General features: G+C 36.9%; 1 protein-coding gene across 1 annotated transcript in view; it reads right to left on the bottom strand.

The window, feature by feature from the left end:
- LOC129247389 (laminin subunit alpha-1-like) overlaps nt 1-13,293 on the bottom strand; it is a 131,932-nt gene that overhangs the window by 42,007 nt on the left and 76,632 nt on the right. The window contains exon 2 of the mRNA XM_054886504.1: nt 5,148-5,482. Within this exon, the coding sequence (XP_054742479.1) occupies nt 5,148-5,482 (335 nt within the window). The remainder of the gene's footprint in view (nt 1-5,147; nt 5,483-13,293) is intronic.

Genomic DNA, 13,293 nt, shown 5'->3' with positions numbered 1-13,293 from the left:
CAATTTGTTGAAATACGACTCGTGATCGTACGCAGCGATATTGCGGGTGAGATGATTTTTTGGAACTTAAGGAAAAATGGGAAATTTGAATATGCAAATTTACTTGTCGAAATGCGGTAGCATGAAATATGTGAATATAAAAAAATTTGTGTTATTTTGTATGACGCGGTAGTTCAAACCGAAAATTTGGTGTTTTACAAATAAATAATTTTTATTGAAAAAAAGATGGCATTGATTTTACTTGGCCGTATAAGTAGAATTAGGTATCTGTCAGAGAAGTAAAGATTTGCCCTTATAGCCAAGCGGCCATTAAGGTTCTAGGCTCGCTGATGGTGCGCTCGAAATAGGTCAGAAAGTGCCTGACTTCCCTTTCGATCGCATCCGAATGCTTTGGAATTTGGCTCGTTTTAGTATCTGCTCATAGGGACATTGCGGGAAACTCGGATCGGAGCTAATGCCGCATCCACAATACCCTCCAGATATTGCATCTTGTGATTATCACCTTTTCCGTGAACTTTACTCCCATATAATTAACAAGAACTATAAGAAGCTATAAAAAGGGATATCGAAGCGTATTTTGGCTCCAAGGAGAAACAATTTTTTGAGCAGGGATTTAAAAATGTGCTTAAACTTTGGGAAGACATTGTAAATAATGAAGGAAAATATATTATTGATTAATAAATACTTTCAACATCTTTTTTATTAATTTTAAAACCACCTTAAAAAAACCCACGAACTTATGGACTGACCTGATAGATGAGCTCACCAGACAGGGGAGCGAGCGGTAAGGTGGTTTCGCCGCGAAAATCCGAGATTTAGATTAATTTTAAGAACTTATAGCCTGCTCCTGGAATGAAGTAACTCAGCGGGCGTTGGATGAGTGAACCAACTTGCAAAGGCCGCGAGATCATTCTGCTCATGTGTGGATCGTAGGCTTTTGAAGGAGCTGCTAGGCAAAGCTGCTGCTTTGGAATTTTGAGGATTTCTTTATCGAACATTGTCCGGTAGGAAAGCACGCTGTGAGACTTGGCACTACTTTGAGCCCTTTTTGCGGCAGCGGAGGCTGCGGTGAAATCATCTGAGCACCTTCTGCTTAGCTGCCCTGTTCTAGTGCGGTTAATATTTGGGTTCTTGGCTTCGTTTTATCCACGGAATGGCACAAAAATAATTTACATTCCGACAGAACCTTACCAAACGTTCTTTTGCGACCCAACGGGGTACCCATTTTGAGTTCGCTATTTGACATCCAAATAATACTAGAAAATTGGAGTCACTGATCCATGTAATAAGTCTGTAGTCTCTTTAAGCTCACACATCTTTATTTCCCGTTCGTCTAATATTATAACCTGATTTTTATCGACCACTTCTGGTGTAGTGACCTCAGCCAGGGGTGGCGACTAGAATGTTTGCGGTCGCTTGTACTCGTACGACCGCACCGAAGATGAGTAAACTCACAACGGCGCACAAATTAAGGTGCATAGATAGTTTCAATCTATGGTGAAGAGACCCCATAATACTTTTCAAGCTTTCATTTGGCTCGTGTGATGGTTTTTTCTATCAAACAATTTTTGCTTAAAGGGTAAATAAAATTAATTTTTTCCATTTCTTAGAAAATGGTTCCATTTTTATTGAAATAACACAACACATGCTCTATAAAATTCAAGTTTTTTCACAGATCTCGCAAGATTATTGTCAAACTAATTAATTTTGCTCAGTATTCATTGCACTCCCATCATGGAGGGTCTTACGCTTCAACAACGTTTACAAATCGTACAATTTTATTACGAAAATCGACGCTCTGTGAAATGTGTTCATCGCGCACTCCGGTCAATGTTAAGGGCTCAGCAATGAGACCCATTTTTGGCTTAATGGGCACGTCTATAAGCAAAATTGTCATATTTGGGATTAATGACAACCCGAAGTCATTCAAGAACAGCCATAAATCCATTGAAAACAACCTCTAGTGCGCCCTATGGGCTGGAGGAGTCATCGGCCCATGTTTCTTCAAAGACGAGGCTGTTGCCAATATAACAGTGAGTGGCGAACGCTATCGCGACATGATAAACTACGTTTTGATACCAGAAATTGAAGCCCGTGATCTTCACAAGATTAGGTTCCAACAGGACGACGCTACTATGGCAAGTGGCAGCCCGTGAAGCAATGAATTTAGTGCGTGGTCGTTTCGGTGGTAAATTTATCTCTGACCTAGGACCAGTGGATTGGCCACCAAGAACGCGTGTTATCACACCTTTGGATTTTTATTTGTGGGGTATGTAAAGTCTAAATGCTTTGTGGATAAATCAGCTGTGATTGTGGCATTAGAAACCAACATGACTAAAGTTATTCACGAGAAACCGACCGTAGTCATTCAAAATTGGTGTTTACGGATGGCCGAATTATGGCGCAGTTGCGGCCAACATTTGAAAGAGATTATCTTTAAAAAATAGATGTCATGAATGGTTGTACACAGAAAAAACAAAAAAGTTGCCCAATCAGTTTGAATTTTCGTAGTTTTATTTCAATTTAAAATCCGATACCTTTAAATTGATAAGCCATTATGGTACATAATTGGCGCTCACGTCCTTTGTTGGATTGGCAGAGCTAATACATACTTCTTTTTGTGGTGTGCGCCTTGATGTTGTTACACACATGGAGGGACCTACGGCAAACGGTTTTTTATGAGGAGCTTTTTCATCGCAGAAATACATACGGAAGTTCACCATTGCCTGCTGAGGAGGGAGCGCTATTAGAAACAGCTTTTTCAATCATTTTGTGTTTCGTGTTGGAGATTTCGAACGCGGACAATCCCGAATGGTAGTCAGGCATCAACCGATTCTCGGAATTGATAGTGCTTAGCCGCATATAAATCCGGGTTATTCGAGTTAAGTAGAATCGGTTGTTGTGTTAGAGTATGCTTGTTGGGGTCTGGTTCAAATGACTGATGAAGAAATATTTCATAAAACAGCTAGAAGAATCGGGTGGAAATATTTTGAAAGATCCTTCTTGACAAGTAAAACTACAAACTTCTGCCAATACCAATCAGGCCGGGTCGCTTTGTGGGAGGCAAAAAAATCGCCCATTGCTCTGTGAAAATCATGTTCTAGGGATCAAAATAAGAAACTTTGCCGAAGGAACCATACCTCTAAAACGAATTCTGATGTCCCTCAATTTGGGTCGAACTTTTTAGTGTCTTTTCTCATGTAAGGGCCAAAAATGGTGATATTTTGAAATGATTGTATGGGGAACCCCCTAGGGGAGTTCCAGGGGGTGTGCTACTGACATGGGTGGATCGGCCGTCCAAAGTTAGAGGGGGTCGGTCATACATTTGGACTCGATTGGAGCACTCTAAATGGGTCAAAGTGGGATTTTTCGTTCGACCCAAATTGGGGGACATCAGAATTCGTTTTAGAGGTATGGTTCCTTAGGCAAAGTTTCTTCTTTTGATCCCTAGAATACGATTTTCACAGAGCAATGCGCGTTTTTTAAATCCACCCGCCTTAATAATTATTACTATTATTTTTTTCGGATTGTTGTTGTTGTTGAAGTGGTTGAGTATTTCTCTTGAAATAATCCTAATTAGCGACTAGCGCCGTTGTACAACCACTGTTCCCGTGTGAGGTCTGTGTGTGTTTCTTTTTTGTTTTTAGTCTGATCCGTTTCGTGAGATCCAAACTTTTTATCTCCATGCCTGAGATTTCATTAATTTGCTGTAAGAAAGGCTTAACGAAAGAGCGAAGTATTGTTTCAGGTAGTCCTTGCAATCAGTGACCCACCCTCGTACGTCAACGCCCAAAGCATGAAGCAGGATGTCTTAACTACCGAATTATTGAAGTAGCTAAAAATGGCATTACAACTCAATCACAACCATAACAAATTAAACTTTTATTACCACATGCAGTGATTTGTATTGAAAAAAGATTTTATGAGTCATAAAGAAAATAAAATTCAACATAAAAAACTGACCATACAACGGCCTCTTGCGACTTCCAGACTCGAGGTATAAACTCGCTTGTCAATTAGAATTAATTAAATCTTCATGAACGAAGTAAATAATGGCATACAAGTGCATATTGTCTCGACATAATTGATATATGACAGTCATAAATCCTCTACGCTGCTTCGTAGGAGGGAAATTATTTCTTTGTTTAAGTAGAGCAGCGCGCAATATTCACTGCATTCTGAGAAAACAAATCAAATTCTGCTAGAGTCCTTGAGTGCTATACTTTTGATAAATGAGGTTTTTGGTGCACATTGTTGCGTGTCTGTATTCCATATTTTGTTTTTTTTTTTGTGCGGTGGCTGATCCGCTCATAGTGGCTGATCACAGTTGATTTTTATCGGCATTTCAATTACATTCCTAAACTTCATTTACTTTGCGTCGCTTCACAACCCATTCAACGACTACTTGAACTTCAACATTCTTAACAACTTATTTTACAGTCATTTCGCGCTTTTTAATCAACATCAGCATTTTCTTATCCACCTAACCACCTATCATCTTCAAATGGTCCATTTGTAGCCATTAATCATCGATGTGATGAACTGCATCTCGCTTCCGTCATATTTGACGGCTTTATCTACGCCGCCGCCGACACGAACTAATCGAATTAAGTAAACGCCTGTTAAAGAGCGACAAGATCAATGTTAGCACACACACACACATATATATATACATGTTTCGACATAACTGCGTATCGTCATTGAAGTGGTGTGCATTCCCACATGAGGCTGTCGTACACGCTTAATTGACATCATCAATCAAGTGGCTAGCAAGCGCGTGAAAGTTGTGAGGGGATAAAAGATAAGCAAAAGAGCACAAGAAGAGCACCCATTGAAACAGGATCTTGAGTGAGCAACGAATAGTTATCAGCGCACTACCTCGCAGCAATCATAAGCGTTTATCGATGATCAAACTATTGCAGCCGCTGAAGAAGGCAACCCACACAAACGCTGCAGGAGCGCCAATCGATCACGTTTAGCTGGCGAGGCATTGATTTAAATGTCAAAATATTATGGCAATATTATGATTTGATTGAAAAACGTTGCCGTAAAATTTATGAGCAACCAAACCAGCCAATGCAATTTAATTAAAAAAAAGAAATAATTAAAAAAAAGCAAATTCTCTACTTCTGTCCCCTTTCACTTACCTGCCGCAAATCCAATGTTATGGTGACATATTCAAAGTGCCTGCCATATTGCAAAGTCGGCGATTGCCACCAACGTTCGTCGAAATTCGAATTGGAGATGACCGCTTCGATGGGTCGCTGTTTGGCCACATCGGACGATTGAGCATTGCAAATGCCGCACTGTGTGGCCCATTTCTTATGCGGATATGCATCGACTAATTTGCAATATTCCTCACGCCCACTCTGACCACAGGTGGCATTGACGGTTATATGGGCGCGTGGTGCGACATTGAAGAGTGGCGGAAAGAGACCGCCGCCGGTCATGGACTCCGATTGGCTGTTGAGCATGCGCAGAACTGGAAGAGATACAGAGATGGGGAATTATGTGAAGGCACTTGTAAAGAATTCAATAAAGAATTGTGTAACAAAATTAAGTTCGTTAAACTATTGGCAAATAAATGAGTTGAGTCAGTAAGAAAAGTATAAATTATAATAAGTAAGTTAAGCTGAAGGCCTTAGCAGCCATAGCTTTCCTAACTAGGCTTATAATTTTAATTATAAGCTTCAGTTTGTAATAATAATAATAATAAGTAAGTTATGTGAAAGCTATTTCACAAGGCGTCGCAAGTCTTGTATTGTCTTAAGTCGTGAAACTCTTAATGGTTAAACATTTTTGAGAACTTGAAATCGCAACCACCTATTTTTCAACTAAAGGTTTTTTCAATAAGGGCGGGTAGAGATGCAGAATGTCAACCGTGGCGTTTGCTGTTTGGCACGTAGCGCCGTCCTGCTGGAACCACATGTCGTCTAGGTCGATATGGTTCAATATGGGCCATAAGAAATTGGTTATCATCGTTGTGTAGCGCTCGCTGCTGACGGTGACCGCCTCACCAACGTCGTTTTCAAAAAAGTACGGATCAATGACCCCGCCGGCCCAAAATCCACACCGAACGGTAACTTTTTGAGGATGCATTATCACCTGGTGAACCTCGTGTGGATTGCTGTCGTCCCATATACGGCAATTTTGTTTGTTAACACAGCCATTCATCCAAAAATGCGCCTCGTCACTAAAGATGATTTTTCGCCCAAAACAGGGGTTCTCTTCCAAACGATTCGAAGCCCAGTCAGTGAACAAACGGCGTTGTCTATGGTCATCAACTTTGAGCTCCTGGTTCAGTTGGATCTTGTACGGGTGTAGGCCCAAGTCCCAACGCAAAATTCGCCAAGTTGAAGTCTGCGAAAGGCCAAGTTCTTGTGCACGGCGAGGAATAGACTGTCTCGGGTTCTGCTGTACACTTTCACGGACCGCGGCAATGTTCTCGGCTGATCTTGCGTTCCTTGAACGTATGGGTGTTGGCTGATTGTTTACTGACCCGGTCGTCTCAAATTTGGCCACCAAAGGTTGAAGAGTCGACTTTGAAGGGCCACCACGTGTACCGAAAAATGGGCGCAATACGCGCAACGTTTGCGTTAATGAACACTCATTTTAATAATAAAGTTTTACCATTTGAACGTGCTGTTCAATTGTGTAACTTGCCATGATGATTTGGCATAAAAAACTGAATAGTAAACAAAAGATTTGACAGATGTCACCAAAACAAAATTGCTGCCACAGGACGCCAAAGTCGACCCGTGCCAATTGAAAAACCCTATATAAGAAAATTCGCCATACAAATCATATATGGTACCTTGAAATCGCTCTAAATATATTTTTAGTCTTTTAAAGCTTGCGTCAAAATTTAAATAAATAAACAAAAAACCCAGCTAAAAGCTGAAAAAAAAAATATTTTTTTAATTCCTTTTGCAAAAAATGTCTTATCTTGCATTTATCAAATAGCCTGTAAACAAGTGGCCTTTTCATTAATAAATGGAATGAAATAAAATATCCTGAAATATACATATGTATTCATATACATACGTACAAATAATCTCTCCATTATGCTTCAGTACGCAATTCAATAAGTTTATGAAACACATAACGCTGACAGCTGCTGATAAGCCGCTGAAATACGCCCTCACGCCCATATGCACGCTTTGTATTTGCTCGTAAATTCGACAGTTACTTGCGCATAAAAGTGACAGCAAAGGCATTTCATGAATTCTTAATGCATTTTAAATGCCTCGAATTGCATTTTAAATGAAATACACTTAAGCGATTTTGACAATCCGACGATAAACTGGCGCCCCAAACCGGCAATATTACTCACGCGCACTCAATTCACCGTCGGTGGTTGCAATTTGCAATTAGTTGCGCTTTTAATTTGGAAATCCGTGTTTTTTTTTCTTTCTTGTAATATTTACATTTGCGCGATTCGCTTTTTCTTTTGTTTTCCTAGAAACTTGAAAGCTGTGCTGTGGAGGAAAAAGTGCTTAAGTCTGATTTTATTGTTTTACAGCAGAGCAGAGTTTTCTAAATGAGAACAATAAATTTCTCAGTTTTATGTGAATTGCATAACCATCAATTATTAAAGCTTTGCTCATTAGTAACATTCGATTTTTGACACTCACTTACAAAAGGTTGTATTTAAGAGGGTGAATAAAGTGGAAAATATTAAATCCCTTTTGGTAAAAATGGTAGCAAAAAAGTAATATATTTTCTTACTTAAATGGAAAGAAACTGCGAACGGTCTAAAAAATAAATTTTATTTAATATTTGAAAGTAAAAAATGGTAAGAGAAGTAGTCAAGTATGCAGAATCCAATAATCTGGGGCTAATAGTGGGCTGTGATGCAAATGCACAGAACATTGTATGGGGAAGCAGCAAATGCAACCCCAGAGCTCTCAAGTTCTGGATTTTATCCTGTCTACCGATTTGGTCATTCAAAACACTGGTAACAAACAAATTTTTGTGACCAAAAGGAGACAAGAGGTGATTGATTTAACACTACCAATAGGTCAAATCAACCGATGGCGAGTTTTGGAAGAGGACTCTCTTTCTGATCATCGTCTTATCGAATTCCGACTGGGAATTGATACAATATCAATACCTTCCGGTAGGAATCTTCGAAATGTGGACTGGGACAGGTATGCTGAGCTTGTAACAGAGCGATTACCAAACCTGAAAAAACTCAAATCAGTAGAAATGATTGAAGATACTACTAAGAAATTAGATGATACTTTAATCAAATCCTTTGAAGTACTGTGCCCACTCAGGCAAAGTGGACAGGGGAAAGCGGTTCCTTGGTGGAACCCTGAACCTTCGAAGCTTCGTGTACGGCCCAGAAAACTTCTTATATTAATAAGGCCTTAAAGACCCAAACAGAAGAGAACTGGGCTAATCATCGACTTACACAGAGAGAATATAAGAAAAAAGTACGGAAAGCCAAATCCTATAGAAATTTCTGCAGTAACGTCGAAGAAGTGAGGGAAACAGCGAGACTTTGTAAGGTCCGTCATCTAGACCGCTCAGTGAGGCTGGATTCCATTCGAAAACCTGATGGTTCATACACCATTTCCAGATCGGAAAATAATGGAAGGACCTACAGTTTTATTACTGGTACTGTGCTTTGCCAAAGCCTCCTCTGGACATTTCATCCATCCATGGTAAGATGGGCTCATAGGAAACAAGTTCTGTCAATCCCAACTTTTTTTACAATATAATAAGGTCTGAAATGTTATCGATCGCGTCGGGACTATCCAATTATTCTCTCTGACGTAACTGTTTGGGAAATGCTATCTGTTTGCAAAACATGAACTCCATCTAAATCACCACATCATAAGAAATAAAGCTTTGTAAATTCTCCACTCATCGATTTTGGGTTGCCTCAATTACTCTATCATGTCCTGACTTAAGTGGTATGTATTTCAAGTCATACTACCAACGTCCTGAACATACCGATGAAAACTCTTTAGCGAGTTGTTGCTCGTAAGTAGACCATATTGCAAATAAAATATTTTTTCTACAAATTTTACATTTCCTCCACGTTTACTCAAAATTTATAGAGCTAGCAACCCAGTGTCTTTGCTAAGGGAGGCGATTTGTCAAGAGAGAACGAGAAAGCTGGTTACTGAGGAAACATTTTATCATTGAATCATGGTTTCTATAGACATTTTTTTTATTCATAAAAAATAAAAAAATAAAAATGTAACATGTTTTGGTTTGACTCTTTAATTAATTAAATAAATAAAAGATGTATTGTATATTGAAAATTAGGTGGCAACTCGTTTAAAAACAGTTTTATTAAAACTTTCAAAAATATCTTCTACTGTGAATGTTTTTTTTTGTAAGCTTAAAATCTCGATTTATGCAGAAAATAATTATAAATTAAATTTAAAATTAGGCGGCACCCCGATGAAAAAATTATCTGAAAGTTTTCAGAAATGTTTTGTATCTGAAAGTTATAATATCAAATTTTTTTGCTCTTTAAATAAAAAATTTGAATAAGTGGCAACCTTATACAGAAAAATAGAAAAGAAATTACATTTAAAATTAGATGGCAACTTGATTCAAAATATTGTTTCAAGACTTTCAGAAATGTTTTGCATCTGAAAGTTATAATGGGATAGTTACATGTTACATGTTTTGGTTTGACTTTTTAATTAACTAAATAAATAAAAAATGTATTGTATATTTCAAATTAGGTGGCAACTCGTTAAAAAAAAATTATTAAAGCTTTCAAAAATATCTTGTATTGTGAATTTTTTTTGTAAGCTTAAAATTCCGATTATGCAGAAAATGATAAAAAAATTAAATTTAAAATTAGGTGGCACCCCGATTAAAAAAATTATTTGAAGATTTTCAGAAATGTTTTGTATCTGAAAGTTATAATGTCACATATGTTCGCTCTTTAAATAAAAAAGTTGAATAAGTGGCAACCTTATACAGAATAATAAAAAAGAAATTACATTTAAAATTAGGTGGCAATCCGATTAAAAAAAATTGTTTCAAGACTTTCCGAAATGTTTCGTATTTGAAAATTATATAATATTTTTTTTTTCTTAAATGAAGAATTAAAAAAGTGCCAACCTTACACAGAAAAATAATAAAAAATGTTTATGGAAACTTAAAACAAATGTATTAAAACTTTCAGAACTGTTTTGCATTTGATGGCTACTGTAGACATTTTTTTTATTTTTAAACAATTTAAAAATTGAGGCAGCCTTGTAGAGAAAATATTGAAAATAAAATATTACCTTAATGTAAAGTTTCATTTAAGTCGTTTCCGGAATTCGAGTGCTTAGATCGTAGAATTTTTGATAAAACAACTTAAGTGGCATTAAAAGGTTTTGCTTGTCAATCAATAATTATTGCATTTTCATAGAAATAATTCATATTTTTATTTATTATTTTTTAAAGAGATTCCTGAGCTGAGGCAGCAGTGATCAATACTTTAAATAAAGCATTAGAATACAACATCTAAGTGCCTAGAATATGGAAAGTGCTTATGCAAGGTGTTTTGTCAAAAATTCTTAGATAAATACACTAGTGTTCAGAATAATAGCAGTGCCACTTATTGCTAAGTTTCGACTATTTCTTTATATTTTTTTTATAAAAATGTAGTTCGTGCCATAACAATAACCATGTAACTCAAAGTTTTAAACTTCCTCAAACTTAAAAAAATTTTCATATAGATTTAAAATTTTTTAGTCAGATTTTCCAAATTTTTGGTATGCCGTTTTATAGGCCATGAAATTTGTGTATAATAAAGCACAAATTTAAGAGGTTACAAAGCGCGCTGAATTTTTGAAAAAATGTTTTGCTCACCGTCGTAAAAAAAAGATTTCACTATATTATTATACCAAAATACACTAGACTTTAACCCTTCATACTCGCAAGTATTGTAAAAAGTCTGATTCAAATTGCATAAAAAATGAAAAAGCTATTAAAAAACTTTGGAATCAGTGGAAATCGTATTCAAAAGAGAGTTTGGAAAAGGAAAAAATAAAATACTTTCGGATAGTAGAACATTCCTCAAAGCGTTAAATAGCTTCACATTCAATTCAAAAGTCCTTATAGAGTGTAACAGTGCACTTAACAAACTGGCAACTGCAAATGCTCCCTCCTAAGGAGCTGGTTCGATTTCTCCCAGTATTAAATAATTCAAATAAAGCAATTAGGGGCGCACAAGAGATCAATCTGGTCGCAATGCATAACCCGTACAACCATTACCATTACCAAGGTAATAAGATAAACCCACCGTAACTGTATGAAAAATCTTGAGGTTCAAATTTTTCCAATATGGTTACTAGTGCCTTTTTTCTCCCACTTTTTACTTGAGTCAATGTAAGCATTTTTTCATTTGCACTGCATACAAATTTGCATAAAAAATTCAACAAGTTTCGGTAAAGATTTCTTGTTTCAGACACGCGAGGGAGCGAGTTTCATTCCTGACTTTGTACAAAAGGAAAAATTCGTCTACGTCTGCATTTGCGACGGTACGCATGCGCGGTTTGCCGATTAAAAGGAATTTGTATCTGCCTAATTATTCCGCACATGCTTCAATTCACTTGCAAGTATGATTTTTTTTTTTCAATTATATTTTTTAACAAATACTCGTTTATTTAATAATATTTTTTCTGTTTATGCGCAAGTCAAAGCATGGCGAGACTTTTAAAAGTCATTTTCATATGAATTACTTACGATTTTTTATTTTTTGCATGCAATTTTTTGTACTGAAATTATGCAAATTTTTTTATCGCCAAATATGCGTCTAAAAAATGGGGGAAAAAACAAACACAAACCGCACTTGGTCACATTATAAAAACCAACAGCTGCCGACTTTACTATTCTTGCCGTTAATCCGTTGAAGCATCCGCTGTTAAGCGAACGCCGAGTAGTCAGCTGTTTGTAGCGCACACAAGCAGTCTTGCTTTAACGTGGCTTAAGTCAATTTGCAACTGCATTGATTTTCCTTTGTTTTTTTGTTTTTATATATGGAAACAAAAAAAAATTGCAAATTTTGCAAAAATTTATCTACAAGTTCTATTTCCACATAATTAAAAATATTGCAATGCAGAGCTGTCTGGCGAGTCATAGTACAATTTAGTCACACTTGGCGCTAGCTACCAGTGGCATTAGCTACCAACCAGTCAGCAGGTGAGCCTAACGGCAACGGGCTCTGCAGCAGCCAGCCAACCCCACCAGCGCCGCCGCCACTTTTCGGTTAGCTAATGCGCTTAGTCTGCATTAAAAAATGACAAATTAAGTTGTATTTAGAACTACGTAACATAAATATTCGTATAACATCACGTACATATGTACAAGTATATACATATACATATATACATGTCTCCATAATGCATACAAGTGTACTTGTTGTTTGTATGTATGTGCCACATTTGCAAATGGCCAACATAAATGGGTTATTAATTGCTTTCTTGCACTGCATTCATCTGACAGATTTATTCGTTCGTTGTGACAGTTCAAGTTCTAAGTCTTTTTTTATTTAAAGCGTTAAATTTGTTTATATTTATTATAAATTCGGGGTCGATTATTTACTGACATTTATTACCAAGCATTTACACGAATGCAGATGCCGAATGTATTTTTTTTTACATTTTGCATTACCTTTTTTTAATATTTTTGGGGTGGCAGAAAATATTGCAAATTGAAGTGATTTAATGGTCGAAAAACAAAATTGACAACAAAATAGGTATGTTGTCTGCAACAAGTCCGCATTCCTTTTAATGTTGAACAAAAATGTAAACTTGCGTTTAATTTGATGAGGCAGAGCAAAGGCTTGTAATGATTGAGTGGAGTAGGTTTAGTATTAATTGAATTGAAAAATTCTAAGAAAATGCTTTATTTCGTTTAATTTGTATTTTTGAAGTGAAACTTCTTAGGCGCCGTTGGACGTGCGAGAATGGAGAGTAAAATTTCAAGGCCATGCAACGTTTTGGGCATTTTCGTTCCGCGAGAGAGAAAAAAGATATAACGTAGAGGAAAAGGAGAGAGAGAGCCATACCTTATATATAGGGTCCGCCATACAACTTTACCGAATTAAAAATGCTACAAAAGAGAAACTACTCAATATTTTTCGAAACTGTTTTTTTTATTTTAAAGTAGCGCCATCTTGTTGGAACCAAATGCCACCAATATCCTCCACTTCAATTTCTCGGAACAAAAATTCGTTCAACATGGCTTTTTTCGCAAAGTAACGCACATACGCTTCATTGGGTGCTTTTCGTCTTCCCATTGCCGTACGTAATTTTCGTACACATTCTGCAA

The sequence above is a fragment of the Anastrepha obliqua genome, chromosome 5 (genome assembly GCF_027943255.1).
Source record: "Anastrepha obliqua isolate idAnaObli1 chromosome 5, idAnaObli1_1.0, whole genome shotgun sequence".
Taxonomy (NCBI): Eukaryota; Metazoa; Arthropoda; class Insecta; order Diptera; family Tephritidae; genus Anastrepha; species Anastrepha obliqua.
Note: the sequence above shows the minus strand (reverse complement) of the source record. Positions and strands in the feature narration are given on the sequence as shown.